The sequence below is a fragment of the Portunus trituberculatus genome, chromosome 29 (genome assembly GCF_017591435.1).
Source record: "Portunus trituberculatus isolate SZX2019 chromosome 29, ASM1759143v1, whole genome shotgun sequence".
Taxonomy (NCBI): domain Eukaryota; kingdom Metazoa; phylum Arthropoda; class Malacostraca; order Decapoda; family Portunidae; genus Portunus; species Portunus trituberculatus.
In genome coordinates, this window is record NC_059283.1 from 6,668,676 (window position 1) to 6,692,543 (window position 23,868).

The 23,868-nt window shown below is 45.4% G+C and overlaps 1 protein-coding gene across 1 annotated transcript in view; it reads right to left on the bottom strand.

The window, feature by feature from the left end:
• The window catches only part of LOC123510640 (adhesion G protein-coupled receptor L3-like), a 450,842-nt gene that overhangs the window by 43,784 nt on the left and 383,190 nt on the right, over nucleotides 1–23,868 (bottom strand). The window contains 2 exon segments of the mRNA XM_045265955.1: nucleotides 1,020–1,634; nucleotides 1,925–2,031. Coding sequence (XP_045121890.1) covers nucleotides 1,020–1,634; nucleotides 1,925–2,031 — 722 coding nt within the window.

The window sequence follows — 23,868 nt, forward strand, 5'->3', positions numbered from 1 at the left end:
AGAGAGAGAGAGAGAGAGAGAGAGAGAGAGAGAGAGAGAGAGAGAGAGAGAGAGAGAGAGAGAGAGAGAGAGAGAGAGAGAGAGAGAGAGAGAGAGAGAGAGAGAGAGAGAGAGAGAGAGAGAGAGAGAGAGAGAGAGAGAGAGAGAGAGAGAGAGAGAGAGAGAGAGAGAGAGAGAGAGAGAGAGAGAGAGAGAGAGAGAGAGAGAGAGAGAGAGAGAGAGAGAGAGAGAGAGAGAGAGAGAGAGAGAATTGAGAGGTGGTGTGGAAGACAGATGATACAAAGGAATTGCGGGAAGGAGAAGAGAGGTAGCGGTGGAGGCGGCGGCTTCGGCGGCGGCGGCGTAAGAGGAAGAGGAGGAGGAGGAGGAGGAGGAGGAGGAGGACGAGGAGGAAGAGGAGGAGGAGGACGAGGAGGAGGAGGAGGAGGAGGAGGAGGACGAGGAGGAGGAGGAGGAGGAAGAGGACAGAGCTGCGGGAGATAGATAGAAGATGTTTGGGTTCTTGGGTGTGTCAATACCAGATGCCGCCATGACACCCAGACACCGTAAAACTGGAGCCGGAGGAAGAAGAATGATAAAAGCGAAAAAAAGAAAGAAAGCGAAGTGCGACTTCCAAATACACGGGAAGCTTTGATAAACTGCAGGTGAAGCGCAGATGTGTTTCAGAGACATCAGGTATAGTATAACAATCTTTCAAGGAACAACAATTATAAAAGGTATATTCTATCTCTTTTACTTTCTTTTATATCGTTAACTAAACTAATAAATAAGTAAGTAGGCAAATAACATAGCACTATCTCATACCCGTATTCAAAAACGCTTTATTCTCTCACCACGACTGTTTTCCAAGGCGCCAAAGATGATTAGCGGGGTTTTCAAGTGCTTCTTCATTCAAAAACGTAAAAAAATTGTCAATTTGCGCCTAGAATAGTAAAAATACCTTAGAAAACTCGTGTAACCATCTTAAAATAATGAAGGTGAAGCACAGAAGTAATTGAGAATACGAGACTCAGACTTACTTGTGGTGGAGACAGTGGACGTTGCGAAGATTTCCTTGTCAGGGTTTTCAGGGCTCTTGTCTCCAGGGTTGGTCGGCGCCTCGTCCCCACTCAGGCCACCCTCGCTCTCCCCTCCCGCGCCCCCAGACCCTGAGGGCGCGTTGAGATTAGTCTGCGGCGCAGTGGTGGTGGTCGTGGAGGAGGAGGCAGGCTTGAGGGTCGTGGAGGTCGTGGTGGTGGTGGTAGTAGTGGTCGTGGAGGTCGTAGTGTTCTTTGTGGTGTTGGTGATGAGCCATGGCGGTGGACGCAGCGTTGTGGTGGTGGTGGAGGATGTGGTGGACTGCGGCAGGTCTTCTATTGGGGTTCCTTTCACGCGGTTCTCAAGGTTCAAGCCAGTGTCGTCCCCTGAACCGCTACCACCTCCCGCCCCGCCTTTCCTCCCGCTGCCTTCACGCTCTCCTGCCTCTCTGTCGTCGTTCACTTGGGTACCGACGCCTGCTCCTGCCCCGCTACCCGCCCCACCCGCTCCTCCCTTGGCCGGGGGAGAGGGGATCGGGGGATCGTCCTCCGTGATGGAGCTGACGGTGGCGATGAACCAGGGCGGGCGGGGCCGGGCAGTGTGTGAGGGCGGGTTCACTGCGGCACAGAACACGTGAGATAACGAGGGGAACATAGAATAATAATAGATAACAAGACCCCAGCCAGCACGCCACGAACCCCAAGCTAGATAAGTAAAAACATTCCCTCTGATAACACAAATTGCTCCGATTAATTCAATGCAAATACGAGCCAACACCCACATTAGTTAAGCTCCTCCTACCCCACCCTCCTCTCCCTCCCTTGACGCTGTACCTTGCCTCCACTATCACATCAATGGCAGGTACTCTAAGGTGACGCCAGGTAGCACACTGGACACTGGGACTCACCTGGAACACATTGGAAGTGCGCCTCTAAGTACTTGAGTGTTCCCGGGCAGGGATCGCCAAAGCCCCGTGTGGAGGCTGCCACGCTGCAGTTCTGCCGCTGACTGCACCTGTGGAAGAGTGAAGGTGTTAGTGTGAGGCCAGAGTAACCAAGGACACGCTAGTAACACTGGAGACACAAATAGAAAGGTAACACTGAAGAAACTGGAAAGATAGATAGAAGAAAGGTAACGTTGGATAAAAGGTAAAATTAGAGACGCAAATAAGAAAATAAATAGTAAAGAAGACTAAAAAGAGATGACGCAAAGAAAACAGGTAACATTAGAGACAAGAAACATAATTAGACAACACTGAAATCATAAATTGGAGAAAAATAAAGAAAATTAGTAATAATTACTTTGAAAGATCATTAATACTCTCTCTCTCTCTCTCTCTCTCTCTCTCTCTCTCTCTCTCTCTCTCTCTCTCTCTCTCTCTCCTCAACATTATGCACCAATGGACGCCTTTACATCACCCCTGCAACTCTATCAGGCTCTGAAGGGCAATGTGCCTTTACTGACTTTATGGGCGAGAGGACAGGCTGTGGGATGATAAGGCGGAGGAACGGCTCGTGTGTGTGTGTGTGTGTGTGTGTGTGTGTGTGTGTGTGTGTGTGTGTGTGTGTGTGTGTGTGTGTGTGTGTGTGTGTGTGTGTGTGTGTGTGTGTGTGTGTGTGTGTGTGTGTGTGTGTGTGTGTGTGTGTGTGTGTGTGTGTGTGTGTGTGTGTGTGTGTGTAAGGAAAGGTAACTGGATTTCCTATTTATTTTACCGCATCGATTCTTTTTTTTCTTTTTCTTTATTGCAGTAGTGTTTTTTCTTTACTTAATGGTCTCCTTGTTTTATATAGAACTCTGGTACACACATACACACACACACACACACACACACACACACACACACACACACACACACACACATACACACACACACAGTACGGTTCAAAATCTCCCCATATCAGGAATTTCTCACTCATAACTTTTCAAATTGGCACTCTGGATCCCCCCTCCCTCCTCCTCTCCCCTTGGACCGCTGGCCTTTGTGGAAAACTTCTCAAATTCCAAATTCAATGGACCTTTTTTTCCTCATCCCCCTCTTCCGAGCCTTCCCTGGCGGTTTCTTGCGGTATTTTGACTTAAGCGGTTTTCTTTAAATTTTGCATTCTTTCGTGTTTTCGTGCCGAGATGTGGTCTTTTTCTCGGGTGTTTAAATTTCGTCATTTTTTTGATTTTATTTTATTTGTCTATTTGTTTTGTAGTGTCAGAATCCTATGTGTGTTTTTTTTCTGTTTGATTCAAGATTTTTGTTCTTGTTTTAGTACTTTTGTTTTTATTTTCGTATTATTTCCGATTGTTTTTAGTCAAGATGTTGCTTTTCTTATCTTTCCTTGATTTTCATTAATAATGTGTTGCTTTGTCTCTGATCTTTTAGTTCTTGTTTTTCTTGATTTCTGAGGAAGAATGATCATATTTTTTTTTGTCTCAGAATTTATGCAGTTGTCCTTGTCATTAATTAGTTTTTGAGTCGAGACTTTATTTTTCTTTCTCTGAATCTATAATGTTTGTTTCTATTCTTGTATTGAATAAAGGTCCTGTAGTTTTCTGAGTCTCTTAACATTTATTCTTCTTTTTACTTGTTTTTCTGGAGTAAGAATGCTGTGACTCTTATCTCCGAGCTAACTTTATCTTCCATGGTATTTAATTCAGGATGCTGCGGCTTTTCTGTCTCCATGAGGTGTAATTTATATCTATTTGTGTGTGTCTGTTTATCTGTCCGAGGTAGAGGGCCCAGGTGATATTTTTTCCCCATATTTGCTGTCCTCTTTTGGTACGAGACACTTTTATCTAATTATGTTGCGGTTTTTCTGTCTCCGTGGGGTGCAATTTATATCTATTTGCCTGTCTGTCTTTATCTATCTGACGTAGCGTTCAAATATGTTGTTTTGGGTTACCCCTCGAATTCTTTTTATGTGTTTGTTTACTGCGACACTTCTTTTATTTTCTGTGTTTTTTGTGCTTCTCTGAACTTTGATTTATATCTACCTGTCAGTCTGTTTGTTTATCTGTCTCAGGTAAATGCCCTTGGTTGGATTTTTGTTGTATTATTTCTTTCTTTCATTTCTTTTCTTTTAACGCGAGACACTATACTCAACTCCTTTGTTTTCTGAGTATTGCATGTTCTTCCGTGTTGACATTAGTCTTTCATGTTTCTTTTCTCGTTCTTTAGTATAGCAATGGTGCACTTACTCCCTTTGTTTCCTGTGCATCATGTGTTGCTCGTGTTTGATGTTCTGGTAATTCATTTACACATTGCATTGTTGACAACCATGGCTGTCCTCGTGTGTTGTTTATTAAGCCATCATCACCCCCACCCTTCTCATTCTCTTCGCTAACAAACCGTCATTATCTGGCTCTTTATTCTCCCCTCTTTGGCTTCTTCATTAGTGCATATCTTCCCCAGACCTTCTTTTTTCTCCACTTCGTTAGCAGCAATCACTCCGTTCCCTCCTTCGTTTTCTTTCTGGTACCTCGAGGCTACCGGACTTGCACCTGCCCAAAGTACCTCATTAGCTTCAATAAGACTCCTTCACCAGAGCCAAGGCTAACAAATGTTCAAAACACCCTTTTTTTATATCCTGTAATCATTAAAATTTGTCAAGGCCTTATTAACATATTCATGGCCACTTGGAAGGTCAAAGAAGTTCAGGGTGTGACCTTAACCATCGTCCTGCCCATTCCCTATCTCTCATGACACCTCACCGGCTCACTCCGACATGCGCAGGACTATCTCAATGTGTTACGTGGAGCTCGGACCTTAATTCTGTGGGCGAGCTCGGGACACCTTGCCACGCTCGCCGGGTTATCGTCAACAGATGCTTAATTAAACGGAGGTGATGTGAAGGGGAGCTATTAATTATGAACTAATGGCAGCGTGACACTGATACCAGGAGCGATGATAATGCTGCTGATGCTGCTGCTGCCACTACTACTACTACTACTACTACTACTACTACTACTACTACTACTACTACTACTACTGCTACTAGTACGACTACTACTACTACGACTACTACTACTACTACTACTACTACTACTACTACTACTACTACTACATCTACTACTACTACTAATGAACAAACCTACTCAAATTCAACCTTATAATCTGAACAAAACATTAATGGTGTCTCAGTAGAGGGAAGAATAGTGATAATGAACAAAATCTATCTCTTCTTCTACTACTCTACCTAAAAACGTGTACAATCCTTGGTAATTACATATAACTAAACAAACGTAATCATAAATTTAGCTCATAACACTTTGGATTCAATTTTCACTTCTATGTTCTCTTTTTCCTCTCATCTACTCCTCCTCGTACAATTAACATTCCTAAAAACATATAAAACACTCAGTAATCATCAGTAATTAGATCTAACCAAGCAAATATAACCTTCAATTTAGCATACAACTTTATGGCTCAAATTTGCACCTCCCATTCCTCCTCTTCCTCTCATACACTCCCCCTCAGATAATTGCTATTTCTAAAAACCTTCAAAATCTTTCCTAATTGTATCTAACTAAGCAAATCTAAGCGCAGATCTACTTTATAACTTTATGGGGGCAAATTTTCGCTTTCCAATCTCTCTCTTCCTTTCATTTTCTTCTCACACAATTACAATTCCACAAAAACCTGGAAAACACTTGGTAATTTTTCGTAATTCCAGGTAACTAAGCGCATATTTAGCACATAACTTTATGAACCAAATTTTCAACTACTGCTCCTTTTCCTTTCACATACTCGTACTCTTCCTCCTCTTATTCCAACAAACCTCGAAAAACCCACAATAATCATATATAAACAAGCTAATCTAACCTTAAATATACTGTATGACTTTATGAACAAGATTTTCACCTCCAACTGCTCTTCTTCGTTTCTTCTCCTACGTCCCTCCCCCAAAAACTTGAAAAACTCACAATAATTGCATCTAAATAAGCGAATCTAACCTTAAATTTAACGTATGACTTTATGAACCAAATTTTCACCTACTGTTTTGCTTATTTTGTACTCCTCCTCCTCCTACTACCATTAAAAAAATCGAAAAACTCACAAAATCTGCATCTAAATAAGCGAATCTAACCTTAAATTCAACATATGACTTTATGAACCAAATTTTCGCCTCTCAGTGCTTGCCTTCCTTTTATCCGGCGCAGAATCTCATCCTTGGAGCTACAAAATTCATGTCTTACCAGACCCCAATTACGCCGTTTAGTTTTTACCGGAGCAAACACAATAATAAGTCGCCTTTCGCTCATCAAGGGCAGGAGGAAAATGACATGGGGACGCGGGAAGGGGAAAAAAGCCTCCTTCAGACAGGAAACTGATAACTTTTTCACTTTTTCCCTTCCCGCGTAACCCTGACACTCCAATTGGCTTGTAGAAATGAGAGAGAGAGAGAGAGAGAGAGAGAGAGAGAGAGAGAGAGAGAGAGAGAGAGAGAGAGAGAGAGAATGTGTCCTAAACTCACACCTACTCACAAAACTCAAGGAAAGAAAGGAAGGAATACATTGTTATCGCGTCTCATCTAACCACCACCACTCTTCCTCCTCCTCCTCCTTCTACTCCTCCTCCTCCTCCTCCTGCGTCTCCTCCTCCGTCTCCCCCGTGGAATCAAAGCCCCTGGATCACACAATACCATGGAGTCCGCGCGTGAAGACTTCTATTCCTCGCACACAGAAACCTGGCCAGGAATTCTATCTAGCCGGTGTCTGAGAGCTCATCGATTCTTCCCCTGCCAGAGTTTACTACCGCCGCGTCTACCCCGTCAGCTCCCTGCTTGGTGGGGAAAGGAAGCTGGGAAATGGAGGAGGAATGTTGAGGAAGTGGAACGGGAGGACGGTACGGGGTGGGACAGGGGTGGGGCTGTGAGGGGAGTGGGTGGACGGGAGGTAAGTGGTAAAGTTGAGGAGCAAGAAGGTTTGAGATGGAAGGGGAGGGAAAATATAAGAGGATAAGAACGTGAGCAAAACAAGGGTGAGAGGAGGAGGAGGAGGAGGAGGAGGAGGAGGAGGAGGAGGAGGAGACAGGATTCTTGGGAGAGGAGAGTGAGAGGGGATGCTGGGGAGAGGAATAGGAGGAGTAGGACGAGGAAAAAACACAAGGACAATAGGTGGGAGAACGAAGCGAGGAGAGAGAAAGAGAGACAGGGAGAGAGAAAGAGAGACAGGGAGAGAGAAAGAGACAAGGAGAGAGATTAAGACGCAAACCTTGGCGGATGAGGACGAAGCGAAGAAGAGGAAACTGAACAATAAAGATGAGGCGACACTAACTGAGGGAACACCAGAGATCGCTGATACTCCGAACGTCACCACATCTCGTCACATGACAACACCACTTTGTTACGTCCTTTTAATTGCCGCGCTGATAAGTACACACGCATGCAGAGAACCAGGGCGAGGGAGCGAGAGGGGGAGGGAGGGAAGGGTTCAATTATCGCGGTAGTTTCTCCGGGAACAATGGCAGGGCGGGACACAGATCAGTCCGCTAATGTATAGAGTGAGCATCAGTGGCAAGACAATTAGCGAGCAGCGTTTATGAGGCGACTGGAAGAGGTCGGTGCGCGGGGACGAGGCAAGGACAGATAACCGCCATCCATAGGAACTGTCTGTGGCGCTGCAACACTCACGGACAGACACACAAGTACACAGCGCTAATTGTACTTACTAACGCACTGGTAAAACAACACTGCACATCTACGAAACAAAACAAACACACGCAAACACAAGGCAAACACGCCCCTGTCCGGCCCCAGCAGAGGTTAAAAGGCCCTGGTGTTTGTCCCCAGACGCCTGGACACCACGCGAATCAGGGGACCAATCAACGCCTGCAGTGGCTGATAGCGAGTCGCTGTATTAATATGAACCTTTGTACTCTTTGTAATCCTGCGTCCCTGAGATCGCTTCAAGCCCGCCGCTCTTTAATTAGGGCTCAAGACGGGTGGGGGCGCCCTTGGGTGAGTCTGATCGGAATGGGGTATGAAGCAGGCTGCTGATATAACTGTGTCACATCGGACGGCTCTGCCACGCACATTTGTCTTTATTCATTAACCCGCTGAGATAAAGCTTTAATTTATTGTCGCGGCGGGGCGGGAGAGAGAGCTGTATCCCTCATGCCTACAGCCCAGATACAAGTGTTCTCATTCCGCACCCGGGAAATAAACCATCGGATCGCAGACCAGCGCTAGGGGAGATTAAAGCCGTGTTTATATTCCCTGCGCTGCACGTATCACCTGGGCGGCGTGTCGGGGCGGGGTGAGGCACAACACACGCCCATCAGCAGGTGAGTGGCAGGCAGCTCCCTCACCTGGGCCGCACGTGACGCTTCGTATACATTAAGTCACTCTGATAACCACCGCCACAAGATTACTCGCTAATTAATGAATACTCCCTCTCGTATACAGACCGGTCCAGCTGTCTTGGCTTGGCTTGCCTTGGCTTGGCTTGACTTGGCTTGGTGTGGCTTGTCTGAATGTCTGGATGGCTAGCACGACCTTTTCCTCTCCCTCCGTTCCTCTCCCTCTCTCTCCTTCCTCCACCCCCAGAAAAAACTCCAACCCTGGACCCAACACCTACGACTTTCAGAACTTCAGCCGCTCGCCCAATTACGACTTAGCCGCTCATAATATAACCTGTCTTCACCTTATTTTGTATTACCTGACGCAGCTCACCTGATATCCCCTTCCCTCCCTCTTCCCCCTCCTCCCCTTTACCTGGTCTCCACCTCACCTAATATTCCTTTGCATTTATTTCTTGTGGTAAAACCTGATAACCCGCACCTACTTAATTCAACTTTACCTGCATCTTATCTCACCTGGGATTATTATCGTGTTGTTCCAAGCATTTTAGTTCTCCTTCTCACCAAAAAAGATTAAAGGACAGGGAAGAAGTGGGCATTTTTACAATTTAAATAGGGCAGGTCAGCCTTGTTTGTAAGTAGAAAAAAAAGTAATAAGTGCACCTCACCTGGTTTGTAAATGAGGTTAAACAAGTGATCCGGGACCCACCGAACCTCATTCCTTTCCTTTGTATCCGAGAACCACACCAATTTTTTCTCACTCTCACTGATTTAAATTAGCACTCTTTCTCTCTCCTCCTCCCTCTCCCTCTCTCTGCCTCTTTTTTTTTCTGTCTCACCAACAAACCTTCATCTATTGACAATCCAAAAATAAGAAAGGAAAAGTTAACCTCACCTCACTTTCAAAACAAAGAAAACTGAACTTCACAAACCACATTATTCTTGTACTCACTCTCTTCTCTTCTAACTCTTTCAGGAACCCCAAAATAACCTGCCTGAACCTTCCCTCTTAAACACCACTAGAGATTTCTACCCTTAGCTCATAATCAATTCTACAAATCCCTTTACTTCCCTTTAAAACCCAAAGATATACAAGCCTGAAACCTCCTTGATTCTTAACCCCATGAAGCATTTCTCTATTACCTCTTGCCGTAATCAACCCCACACATCCCTTACCTCCCTTTAGACCCCATGAAAATCCCACTAGATGAACTCCAGCGCTCCACCTACTCCTCCTCCTTCTTCTTACTTGTTCCTATCACCTTCACCTGAGCTACTTTTGCCGAGCGATAATGCTTAGCCGCGTTAATTCATCAGAAGTAATTGTTTCCATCGTCTGTTTTTACTCCTTTAAATCTTGGGGTAATCAGATTAAGCTCACTGTTTAATTGCAAAGTTGTGGTGCGCTGCTGCTCATTAATTATAGTATCTGATTAAAGGTGCTCTTATTTAGTGCCCTAGATTATTTGTCCTTAAAGTCACACATGTCTTGGAGTATTAAAAATTCTCCACTCCCCTTCAGCCTCAGAGCTCCTGCAGGTGTGATCCCCGAGTTCCCCATGACGCGCAGGTAAGGACAGGTGAGTGCATTCTTGCTTTAATGTTTGGGATTTACTGCCGATTACCTCTTGCTTTTTATATTCTCTCTCTCTCTCTCTCTCTCTCTCTCTCTCTCTCTCTCTCTCTCTCTCTCTCTCTCTCTCTGAAGACGTGCAATAAAACACTGTATATTTGTGTGTAGCACCTTAAGATACTGCTCTACTTTACGACCACCACCATCATCACCACTACTACCACCACCACCACCACAACCATCACTCCACAAAAACTACTACTAACGAATCTCATTAACTGTGTGTAGGAAACAATAACCAGGTTCGCAAAAAAGAAAAAAATATAGTAAAAACTCTACATACATCCCCCCTCCTCTCTCTCTCCCTCTCTCTCTTTCGTCTTATCTTCAGCAATATACTTCTGAGAGTTCCTAAAGGCGCGATGGAAGGAAAAAAACTAAATTACATGTTGAATTATTTAGATGAGTAAGTCTTACCTGTACTACACCTGAGAGCTAGTGAGGGTTTCAAGGACGCTGCTGTGGTGGTGGTGGTGGTTGTGAACAGAAGAAGAATGCTGATGATTATGGTAAAAAGAAATAAACAAAGAAAAATCAAAACAATGGTGATGATTCAGAGAAAGAAAAGAATGCTAATAATTATCATAAAAGAAAGAGAACATTGGAAGATAACGATGATGATACGAACATGAACAGAAAGAGGAAAAAAAAAAGAATAAGATAAAGAGGCAACAATATGGTGAATAAACAGTGCAAAAGACGAGGAAGATGGGAATTGAATTATAAAGATAACAAGAAGGACGAGGAAGTAAAAAGATACAAACGAAGAGGAGGAAGAAGATGAAGAAGAAATTGATAAATAGAAAGAAGGATGACGAGGTGAATAAAGATAAACATAAAGATGATGACAGATAAACAGAGCAAACAGAAAGACGAATGAGAAGGAGAAGGAGAGAGATGAGCATGAAGAAGACGAAGAGGAGGAGGAGGAGGAGGAGGAGGAGGAGGACAACTATTTTCTATCCATAAATATCTTTCTTTCATTAGTTGAGAGAGAGAGAGAGAGAGAGAGAGAGAGAGAGAGAGAGAGAGAGAGAGAGAGAGAGAGAGAGACAAATGGATAAGTAAACACAAAATATAATCTTAAGTATCTCCTCACAAATCATGGTTTTCTGTCTCTTTTTCATCTTCTGTTGCTTTTTTTAACCTATTTTCTTTTCTCCTTCCAGTCAAACATCACACAATACACAGTTAATGAGAGCTTATGTAAAGAAAATCCACAAAATCCACAAAATCCACAAAATCTGGTATATTTCTAGTTATTTCTGTCACTTTCGCCTTTCCTGTTGATCTTTTTAACAATCTTTCATCTTTCCTCCCAAAACATTCAGTAACAAGACAACTAATGCGTGACTCAGCACAAAACTAAGCCGAGTCTCAGATTCTTAGGCAGCCATTCTTTGATCTTTCTTTCCTCTCTGTAGATACTTTTCCTAAACTTTTCTTTCCCTCCTCTCTTTCTACATACTTCTCTCGAACTTGCGTTTCCTCCTTTGAACTTAATTCTGAACTTTCCTTTCTCTTTCTCTGTCTTTTGAATTTTTTTTCCTCTCCTTTTCACATTTTCTCCTCTTTCTACACTATTTTCCTTCTTTCTTCTTTGTACATGCTTTACTTATCCCCTCCATTTTTACCTTAATCTTTACTCCTCTCCTTCTTTCTACCAACATCCTTAAAACTTCCTTCACTTCTTCCTTTCCTTTCTCGCCACATTCTCTGAACTTCCTCCATCTCCTTCTACGACTCCGGATTTGTACACGACAATATTGATAATGTCCCTCGTATCTCGTTCCCGGGACCCTTAGGACGACAATACCCTGGTGACGAAGGGCCGATAGCGACAGTAAAAGGAAATTGAGAAGGAAACGACACCGCAGAAGCTTTGCAAACGATGCCACGACGAGGACTGTGACTTTTACGGGAAACTTACATCGTCATGGAGGTGAGTGAGAGACGAACTGAAGGAAAATTTGAGGGAATAAGACTAGAAACGTGGGGAGAAGATTTGTTGTCGAGAAAAGAGCCAAACTAAAAAGGAATTCTGAAAAATATGAACGAGGAAAGAGAAAGGGATGCAGGATAGAGTTACGCTATAGCAAGTGAACCTATAATATGAATAAACAAAAGGTAACATACGAACTAACGTGAAATTCGAGGAAATAAGAATAAAGATGTGGAAGGAAGAAGATCTACAGTAGAAAGAGAGCCACACTATAGCAAAACCTTTAAAGTATTACAAAACAGAAGATGAGAGAGGAATTTGAAGGGATAAAAGAGGGAAGATCGTAAGAGACACAAGAAGATGTAATGTAACACAAACACATATCTTTCCCTTGATACAAAAACAGTACCAGGACTAAAAATAGACTGAAGCAGATGTATACATATGAACAAAAAGACCTCATTGTTATTTCAAAGCTTCCACGTCTACACCGCCTTCTTGAGGGACGAGGAGAGGGAAATGTAGAAGAAAATCCCCCTCTAAATATAAAAAAAACAGCACTAGACAGCAAAAAGAGACAAAGGCTGGAGGTGTCACATGGAAAAGACCTCATTGTTATTTTACACCACCTACTTTTACTCTCCGTGTCTTATAGGGAGAGAAGGAGGAGGTGGTGGTGGTGGTGGTGTCAATCAGAATACCTAACACCAACGACAGAGCATGTAAGCTTAGACACAAAAAGGATTTCTCTTCTGAAGAAAAACTCATTGTTATAAAACAGTTCTACATTTTTCCTTATTTTTCATAGAGTCAGGAGAAGGAGCAATGTACAAAAACAGAACTTCTGACATACAGAAAGCAAAGAGACAAAAGAAAGGTGTCTACAGATAAACACCTCAAAGTTATCTCAAGGTATTTGTCCTTTCATATCTTATTGGAGGAAGAGAAGGGACAATGTGCAAATACGAAGGTGCTCATCTCAATATAACACGGAGGCAAATTCAGACACAAACAAGAAATAGAAGAAAAGACCTCAGTGTTATTTCAAGGCACCGGTCTGCTTTTTATGTCTCCGAGAGAGATGATGTAATGTGAGAGTAAAAGCTTCGTGTAAACATAGAGAGTAGAGGAGGCAAAATGAGACACAAGCAGGAGATGTCTGGAGAAGAAGACCTCATTGTCATTGTAAGGCTCCTATATCCTCCTCATTTCTTAGAGAGAGAGAGAGAGAGAGAGAGAGAGAGAGAGAGAGAGAGAGAGAGAGAGAGAGAGAGAGAGAGAGAGAGAGAGAGAGAGAGAGAGAGAGAGAGAGAGAGAGAGAGAGAGTAGAGAATGATGCAATGAAGATCCTCGTCTGAACAAAAGACAGCAGAGGAAGAGGAAGACAATGCAACCGGGAGCTGTGTACAAATAAAAAAAGTAGAAAAAAAAGCCTTGTTATTGTGCAGTCTAAGTTTCCAGTCGTGTGGAGGAAGACGAAGCAGGAATGAAGATACACGTCTGAACACAACACAGAGGCAGCAAAAGGCGACACAGACAGGAGGTACGTGTGCAGATGACGAAAACCTCATTGTTATTTACTGTCCTTCTCGTCTCCGGCTCGTGCCTTCTAAGGTCATCGCCTCATCCGGAGTCTCGCAGGGCACGGACAGGCACCACCCAGATGACGGGGATCTATAGTCAAGGCTACCTCATCACGCCCCCATCCCAAACCCATCAGAATACCTAACGAACACGAATGAGGCCTGACTTCCGATGTGAAATTGGGGTCGGATGGGGCGCTCTGCGGGCCGCGGTGGGGAGCGTTGGATAAAAGTGGACTGAGAGTGTATTTGGGCACAGTTTCGTGTGGTCACTCAGTCGGCCGGATCTAAAAACACGTACGTGACACACACACACACACACACACACACACACACACGTTCACAGGTGCAGCAATCACCGGAACCAGACACCGCGAATCGTTGTCCTGAAGTTAAAAGTCTGAGTCACCTGATGTGAAAAAACAAATTCCCACGTTATTTTCGTGTTATCCCAAACTCCCGCGAACTGCCTGCTATCAATCATGCTTTTCTCTTTTTTCCATGTCAATTTTTAAAGACATATTTCAGGTACATTTACTCCCCCAACACATTTACCGAGATTTGCCTTCACCTGTCCTTGGAAACGGATTACTGGAAATTAAAGCCCGGAATTCAGCTGGAAACACTGAGGGGAAGTAAGAACATTTGCAACTTAATCAGGAGTTACGTGAAATTGTTGGCGGTGATCGTGTTTTTGTTTCTGTGCGGCGAGGAATTAGGCTTCCCGTGGCGCGAGGTCCGCCCTTCAGATGCTGGCAGGCGATACAGGCCCCGCCATGCTTTACCTCCGACAACTGGGGGTTATCTGGCCATCTGACAACCCGAACCGGACCAGCTGTCTCGCCCCCTACCCCCTCCTTTACTCCTTTTACACCCTGGCAACTTCTCTCTCTCTCTCTCTCTCTCTCTCTCTCTCTCTCTCTCTCTCTCTCTCTCTCTCTCTCTCTCTCTCTCTCTCTCTCTCTCTCTCTCTCTCTCTCTCTCTCTCTCTCTCTGTGTGTGTGTGTGTGTGTGTGTGTGTGTGTGTGTGTGTGTGTGTGTGTGTGTGTGTGTGTGTGTGTGTGTGTGTGTGTGTGTGTGTGTGTGTGTGTGTGTGTGTCCAGCTCTGCTTTTAGTCACATTTCTGCCACATTCCGTGTTTCCATTAGGTACTGGCCACCCCATCTCATCCCCTCTCCCTTTACCTGTTCGTTCCTTCTCCCTCTCCTGTTGCTCTGTCTTATCTCTGCCTTGCCTCTCCCTCACCTCTTAACCCTCGGCCAGATCCAGGCCTGACCTCTATCATGCCATCAGCCGTAATTTTCAATTCCGCGATTATCATCTTTCTTCTATAAATTCAGATTACCTCTCGTAGCCTCCAGAAACCTCCCGTGGCGGCCTCTTTCCCCGCCACAAAGGGAAGATTAACCTCCGTCCCCACAGGTGCCGGGGTAGCGGGTCACCACACGGGTCACCGCCACACAAGCCTCGTGACGTGAGTGGCGCTGGCCGGGCAGGTCTGTACTGGTGTAGGTGATCGCTGCGCGGCACAGAGATACCATCCAAAGAAAGTCCTGCAGTTATGGCGTAATGGTCATGTTTCCCTTCCCTTCTAATGTCTGTTTTCACTCTCAGACGATCGCGCCATCGCCGGGAGGTCAAGAGGACGCGCCACACCTGCTTCTGTTACATCTGCGCCCTTTCCAGGCTTCCATAACGGCGGCAGCAGTCCATATCATCTTTCCAAGCAAAAATGACGCGCTGTGCCGCCACTAGGAGGTCAAGACGACGCAACGGTTGCCACGCCTGCCTCACCCAGCTCGTCTCACTCCCGAAGGCGGCCCCTCACCACCATCCCGGCGGCAACACTCCATATCATCTTTCCCGGTAAGAAACGACGCTTACAATCACATCTGGAAGAGCTACCTTTACTCCCCTTTCCTCGGGGCCGGTAAGCCACACAACACAGACCTCTACGGAACAGAATGGTGCCCGCCAGCAGCAGCAGATCAGCGCCTGGGTCCGGCCCGCCTAATGACCACCCACTCACCGCGATGGGGCTCTTAAACCTGTGTTGAACGCGCTCCGATTCACCTGCTCCGAGGGACTTAATCTCGGTAAGGATGCGTTATAGATTCTCACCCCCGTCAATTACCCAGCTGACAAGGACCAGGGGAGGGACGCCAGACCCAACTGCACCCTGGGGCACCGCGGCCACCTAAGCATAACCATCTATTGCATTCAAATGTGGCGGTCACTCCTGGCCGTGTCTGCACCGTTACCTGAGTCCCTCCACGCCCACTCTCACTGACGCCCATACTCCTTCACAAACACTCTCTCTCTTTCTCCCTCTCTGCTTCTTTACCCGCTATTTTTTCCTCTCTTCTTCCTCCTTGTAGCGTCGCGGAGGAGAAAGATTACCGGAGCTCGCGAACAAAAAAACCTGACACATTGAGGTAATTTTATATATATTTTTTACTCCTTGTGATTGTCCTCAATAACGGCGCTCAGCTCTGTAATGGAGTTCGCAGCGTCATCCCCGCGTCTGTTGCTGTCGCCTCCAGCCCTTCAGGTCTTGGGGCGACGTTACAAAAACCGGTCATAAGGGTGATTATAGCTCTTAAGTCCCCTGGCGGAGTCTATGACAACTAAGCCTCATATTCCCCCTGTCCCCTCCCACTACCTACTACTGCTCCTGACGAGGTACTGTGATCTGAGGGAGGAGCTGAAGGAGGATGTGTGACTCTTGTGTTATGTGAGATCCTTTGGTAGACTCATTAAATTCTACCTTTGGTTTATCCAGTACTACTACTACAACAACAACAACAACAACAACTACAACTACTACTACTACTACTACTACTACTACTACTACTACTTCTTCTTCTTCTTCTTCTTCTACTACTACTACTACTACTACTACTACTACTACTACTACTACTACTACTACTACTACTACTACTACTACTACTTCTTCTTCTACTACTACTACTACTACTACTACTACTACTACTACTACTACTACTACTACTACTCTACTACTATTACTACTACTATTTATATTACTACATGCTTAGTTCTTCATCTACGTAGTTAATTGTTGCACAGATGTGATGTGATGTGTGTGTGTGTGTGTGTGTGTGTGTGTGTGTGTGTGTGTGAGAGAGAGAGAGAGAGAGAGAGAGAGAGAGAGAGAGAGAGAGAGAGAGAGAGAGAGAAGCAAGACGGATACAGGGATAACACCCAACACAAAACATATCGAGAATTGAGGTCATCTATTAAGAGAGAAGGAGAAGCTGCGGGCGAGAGCGAGCCAGCCATTACTGGTGATCTGAGCGGCGCGGAGAACAGATAAGTGACGCATTTCAACCAACAGGAACACGACAGCGCAGAACCAGTGGGGATTTAAGGGTCGTCTTGGCGCCCTGGTCTAGTTTATATGGAGCGGCTTTGGTAGGCCTGGGGTTCGAGTTACCCGGAGATGCTTGAGAGGGAGATATTAGGGAGAGTGAGTAGGGAATGGTGGTGGGAGGTGGAGAATCGGGAGGGTAGGGAGGCAGGAGGAGGAGGATTGATGGAAAAAGAGGGAGAAAGATGAGACTTGAGGTGGAAAGGAAGGGAAGATGGACGAGAGAGAGAGAGAGAGAGAGAGAGAGAGAGAGAGAGAGAGAGAGAGAGAGAGAGAGAGAGAGAGAGGTCGCGGGCCTTCCACGCCTTTTTTTTTATGCGCTGCAAATGGTCCGCCTCCCTTTGTGTGGCGGGTGGCGGCTGCTGACACCCGTAGTGCTGGTCGCTGGTGGGGGCGGGTGGGAGAGGTGGGAGGGTAAGAGAGGGAGAGCACCAGGTGACCCGCCGCGCACGCCCACCACACCGGGGATGGCTTATGATGTTGGCTGCTGCCTCACGTGGTTGCAGGTGAGTAAAGAAGCTCAGGTATAAAGCACACAGGTGTACACAAAGGCAGCACGCGTCCAGGTGTTCAGGTGACAATGGCGCAGGTGAGTCGCCGCGTCCTCGCTTCACCTGGGCCGTGGCGGAGGCTGCGTCGCCGCCACAACGGGATCAAGTGACAGCCAAAATGAAACGTGAGAAATGTAACAAGGTAAAAAAACGAGCAAACATGAAAAATTCTGCAAATATCTTAAAGGTAGCGAAAGGCGCGGCGTCATGCGACACTCAGAGGCACCGGGGGACCAACACGACCCGCCACGACCACCACCACGCCCTCCTGTCTTCCACCTTGCCGCGTCCATCCTTTCCCTGACGCTACTCCTTCCTTCCCCAGAAGTCTGCTCCTACCTTCCTTATTGTTTCAACATTCCTATCCTCCCACCTCTACTCCTCTTCCTCCTCCAGGTGGCAGAAGGGGAGGCTGGGATGCCACGCCTCCCCGCCCGGAACCAGCTCGCCGCGCCCCGCCACCACCATTAGGTCGCTTCTTCACTTTTTTTACGAGGAGCCCCGGCGCGGCTACGGCCCCGCAGGGACTTCTCGGCGAATACTTTGAGTAGGCCGACCAGAATGACAATAAACCCAGGGGCGCCGGGAGGCAAGGAGGAGGAGGAGGGATGGGAGGAGGAGGAGGAGGAGGAGGAGGAGGAGGAAGAGGAGGAGGAGGAGGAGAGGAGGAGAAAGAAGAAGAAGAAGAAGAAGAAGAAGAAGAAGAAGAAGAAGAAGAAGAAGAAGAAGAAGAAGAAGAAGAAGAAGAAGAAGAGGAGGAGGAGGAGGAAGAAGAGGAGGAGGTGAGAAAGGAGAGGAGGAAAAAATAGCAAGAGAAAGAAGGACGAGGAAAAACACGAGTAACATGATCGCAATAAAGAGAGAAAAAAAAATAATAAGAAAAACAGGAAAGAGGAGAGGACAGGGAGGAGCAGGATGGGATAAGCAGAGAAAAGGGAGCAGGAGGACACTGTTAAGGGCATAAGGGTGCACCTCACGTCTACATTTCCGTCCAGGAGGCTGACGAACGCCTTGTGGCAACCTCCTACACGCCGCAACAGATGGACGAGACCACCACCACCACACAAACAAGTAAAACAAACGAGTGGGCAAAGACAGAAAGAGACAGAGATAAGAAAGAGAAAGAAACAGACAGACAGAGATAAGCAGAAACAGAGACAGACACAGACAGACACACAGGCAGACAGAGACAAAGACGCATAGACAGACAGACAGACAGAGACAAGCAGAGACAGTCAGACAGAAACAGACAGGCTATCCACAAACTAAAACCCAAATAAGGAGATTGAAAAAATACCCTCATGAAAAATTAACGACCCGGAATTATGAGAGAGAGAGAGAGAGAGAGAGAGAGAGAGAGAGAGAGAGAGAGAGAGAGAGAGAGAGAGAGAGAGAGAGAGAGAGAGAGAGAGAGAGAAACGGACTCCTAATCTTAACTCACATCACGAAAATCTAAACAAGAACAAAAGAGAGAGAGGAAAATAAATTTAAAAAAAAGAGGAAAGTGAAGTTCCACACATCTCTTCTCACACCATCACACCAGAGCATAAAAGTGATAAAAGTAAAATTCAACACAGGAATCAGGAGCGTGAGAGGGGGTGGGAGGGGGACAAGAGTCTACAGGGAGCGTGGCGTGAGTCCCAATGCTCCCCCTCTACATCAGCACGAGCCATATGTCTTCATTAAGCCCAACGTGCGGGCGGCTGTGCTCGTAACTCCCGCATCGCACCGCAAAACAGACGTATGTCAGCTCCGCTCCCCGAGGACGTGACGCTAAAGATCCCTAAATATCCTTTATAAGCCTGACGTTTCCTCCTTTGATCTTAAAATGAGTCTGATGCTTTTTTTTTGCTAGTCTTTGTAATTAATGTTTTTTTTCAAGGTGTTTATGGTTGCACAGGTGAGTGACAAGGTGTTCTAACGGTAGGTACAAGTTTACAGGTATTTATTGTGCAGTAATGGGGTGTTTACAGGTTGCCCATGTGATTTAATGGTTTCTAGGTGTGTTTTTAGTGAAGATATGAGGTGTCTGAAGGTTCACAGGTAATCTAAAGGTGTCTAGGCGTGCTTTTAGTGAGGTATGATGTCTTTGAGTGTTGTACAGGTGGTTTTAGTACAAGTATGGGATATATAAAGCTTTGCAGGTGAGTTAAAGGTGTCCAGGTGAGTTAAAGGTTTCCAGGTGAGTCTTCGGTACTAAGGTGAGTTGTTCTCTGCTTGTTTTTAAGTAAATTGGAGAAATTCACGAGTGTTTTGGTATGTATTTAGAGCCAGATTTTTTTTCTTATTGCTTTTGTGTTATTTAATGTGCCAAACGTTACATTATTCAACTTTATTTTATAGCTGTGTGTTTTTAGTGGTGTGCTGGGATTACGGTTCAAGTGGTTCAGTGGTTCATTGGTTCAGTGGTCCACAGCCTGGGTGGCCGTGCGGTGTGTTAATGAGAATGACTAATGTGTGTTTTAATGAGTTCAACTGATATATTTTAATGGGTCTAACTAATTTGCTTTTTTTTCTCTCTTTTTTGTATCTCGGGTATAGGAAAGAGTCACCTGTATTCCACCTGCTCATAGAGGTAATGCAACCAGTCCACCGCTGCACTTTGGAGACTCAATTATAATTTTTGAGGAATGCACCTGAAGCAATTAACGTGTGTATGAAAAAAAAAACTTTTACTCATTTGGAAATTTGAATAATATACTTTGAAGATTGTGATATTTATTAGCATCTGTTCATGGCCCTTGTGATATTCGGCACTTTTTATGAATTTTGCTCAATGAAAATTTTTATTTCTTAATGAATCTCAGTCAATAATTACAGAAGCAATTTTTATTCAACTTTTCTTTGTTCGGGATTCATTATTTCTTTGTGTAATTTCCTATAATGGTAATGTAAATCTCGTTTCAGTCACTTATTTAACGTAATTATTGTAAATAGTGAAGGTGAAACAAGATTACTTAAAATAAAGACGAAAAAATATGCAAATTACACAAAAAAAATGCAGAATGTGATAAGGAAACTAGAGATTACTAAACAAAATGGATAAAGAAAAGGCGAAAAGTGGAGAGATGCTGAAGAAACCAAGACTGAAGTAGGAGTGAAGTATAATATCTTGCAATCTCTCTAAGGAAGGCCTGTTGTGGAGCCTAAGACAACATACACCACTCTGCTTCAGTTTCCCTTCGCCCTTCCCTTACCAGACGGAGCAGCACGCCCTACGGGAACACTTCTGAGGCCAAGGTTAATCTAATGACTTCTCAACCTCAGGGAATGTCTACCAACAGCTGTGTGCCTTTCAAATCTTGTAATCTTGCGTGTTTGTAATCTAGAGACTAACCACGACTGAGTTTACTTGAAATTATTAATATTGGTGCTTCTAATTTTGTGATTTCGAAATTAATGAATTCAATAGTGTCCAGGTTTGTCCTATCTAATTTCTTATAACATATGTCATAAATTTATTCCATCCACTAATAAATATAAGAACTAAAACAGTAATTTCTCAAGCTTTCATCTCTACCGTCCAATTCTGACCTCACATTTTTTTTATCTACCGTGTGTTGTACCTTTGACTCTTATTCACCCTCACCTGCGTCCTCACCTGTTACCTATGTTTTACCTTTCCTTAGGTACACGTACCCTCGTACCCTCCTTGCACCCTTATGGAGCTTCCTAATCTTGTTCTAAAGCGGAATAACTTAGAATTTTAACGCAATGTCTCGCAAGCTCTAGAGGACTGGGAATGAAGCGCAGAGTCCACCACAACACACGCGTAAAAAGTGAGGCTCTGGAAGGATTATGAAGGTAAAATCATGTGTTTCATTAAGTATTCCAGACACAAATCCATTAGCCAGTGGGAAGTTATGTGGACTGAGCTTCTAACTCCCTTCCGTCCCGGCCCCTCCCTCCCCTGCACCATTCCCTCCCTTCCTCTACTCTTTACTCTGTGTGTGTGCTGAGAGAGAGAGAGAGAGAGAGAGAGAGAGAGAGAGAGAGAGAGAGAGAGAGAGAGAGAGAGAGAGAGAGAGAGAGAGAGAGAGAGAGAGAGAGAGACTAACAGGCTTTCAAAATAGGAAATGATAAGTGCACTCTACTCGTAATACACTCTTCAGTCCCTCTCAGGTAACGCTCAGGTAACATTCTCACCTTTTTTGTCACAACACACACACACACACACACACACACACACACACACACACGTATACTTTTCAGCACGTGTATCATCAGCTGACATACATAAACCAACATCTATATACATTGCATCACACAAGTACCTCCTTTCCTTCCCAGTTCAAAGAAACACAAAGAGAAAACAGCTACAAATAACGCTTTCCTCATAAGAACCTAAATGTAAATAAATAGAAATGTTTTGTTTCGTGGAATTTAATCTAATTTTATTATATATTTCCTGATTTCCTGACAACAAAAGGCGAAGAAAGGAAAAGGAGTAGAGATAGCCAGTTTGAGGGGAGGCTGCGGTGGGTGGTGGTGGGAAGGTCTGGTGGGTTTGTGTGTGGGGAGGGGTGCGTGAGGATGTGGGGTGTGGAAACGCAAAAGGCGCCGCTGTGTGAGGGACGCTAGCCAGACTATATCCATCACCAGCACCTCCCTGGAGAAATTACCACTGGGGGATTTTATACAGACGCCATCTTACTTTTTCTGCTCTACTCTCTCTCTCTCTCTCTCTCTCTCTCTCTCTCTCTCTCTCTCTCTCGGAACTAAAAAAAAAACAGTACTTATACGAAACTTTTAATGTCATTGGCCACTTTATGTTTTTTCCAGGTCTTTTTTATGTAACGCATTGCATCATGGCTCACTTGAAGGCGCCGCGGCCACCTGGAGGGACGAGGGTTGCCACCACGAGGCCGACGGGACACTAAGGACACCATGGACTCTTGGGGAACCACGTGTTTACCTCCTAGTGTTTGTGGTGGGAATGCTGACTCACCACGAACAAAATTGGTGAGCTCACATTAAGTCACAAGGATGTTTTCTGTAGTCTCCTTACTTCCCAGGTATGTGTGTGTAAACTGTTACTAGTTAGTGTCACCAATATATCATGATTAATTCAGGAAATCAAAGGCTTACCAAGTTATCAGGTATTAGTAATAAGATTTAAAGGTATGGAATAGTTATTCACAAAGCTACTCAGATATGCCAGGTGCGTGCATGGTCAACAACAAAATGCAAAAGTGTATATAATTAATCTCCTTGAAATCTGCCCACATCTCAGCTATCTCAAGCTTGTAGTTACTAATTAGCAGGTGACTCACAAATTACTGAGGTTGCCAACAGGTGTTGGTGTGGAGGCTGCCCAGGTGGTGAAGATGATGTGGTCGGTATTAGCATGTATCGGTATGCTAGGAATGAGATATGTAGCGAGTCAATAAGCCACAAGTCCCCTCTCCTTGCCTTGACGAGAGCGCCGCGTCAGGAAGCAGGGCAGGAGGCAGGCAGGTTCGCCCGAGATCTGCATGCAGAGTCATTATAATAAAGATAGTCATTTTCGATAACATCAGGCCGGCCAAAATAACCTGCCTTACTCTGGGAACACTATTGCTCATCAAGCCGCCATTTTAAGTGGGACTGAGACTGGCAAATAGCTGGGTTAGCGCGGGAGTGGACCCTGCTACACGCGGTCAATTGGCGGGAAATTATTTAGCTACATGCTGGTAAAATTGGCAGGGGGATCCGACCCTCCTCACACCTGCTCCTCCGTCTGGCAGCGGCGCGGGTGATGCCGAGAGGCCCGCCATCACCCCGTCCCCACACTCTGTTATTTCTCCTCTCGTCTTGTTACACTTTATCAGACTCTCTCACTTCCTCTCCGTTGTTCCTGCCCCTACCTGCTGCTTGCTGAGGGTTTGCTACACCCTCCCTGGCCTTGAAGCCGCACTGCCACTACCTACACGCCCTCACGTGCCGGGCTGTTACCAGGTGTTACGCTACACACGCCACTCCTATCCACACACCTGTTTCATTAACCCCCATGCATATTTTACACCTTCAAAACATCAATACCGCTGCTCTTTTACATGATGCACTGCTCTCGTTTCACACAAATGCAATTACTCTCCCCTGCAACGCTCCCAAACACACCTGAACCTGTACTACACCTACACCTGTCGGCAGTCAGGTGTGGAAGAGATAATTACCACGGCACTTATTCCCCCTGATGGCGTGGCCTCAAATTTGGTCCTTTTGGGGAGGGTTGGAATCCTGGTGTCTGAGAGCAAAGCGAAACCCTTCCCCGGACACCATCAGCGAGATAATGGGAGTGATTCCTCCCTCAGCCTGACGCCTCCCCAGGGCCCAGTGATTACCCTTAGCGGACAGGCAGGGACACCTGGAACACCCCCGGACGTCAGGTGATGCTGGTGTCGTGCTCTCAAGGTCGTGGCTAAGGTGGTGATGGATTGACGTGTGTGTGTGTGTGTGTGTGTGTGTGTGTGTGTGTGTGTGTGTG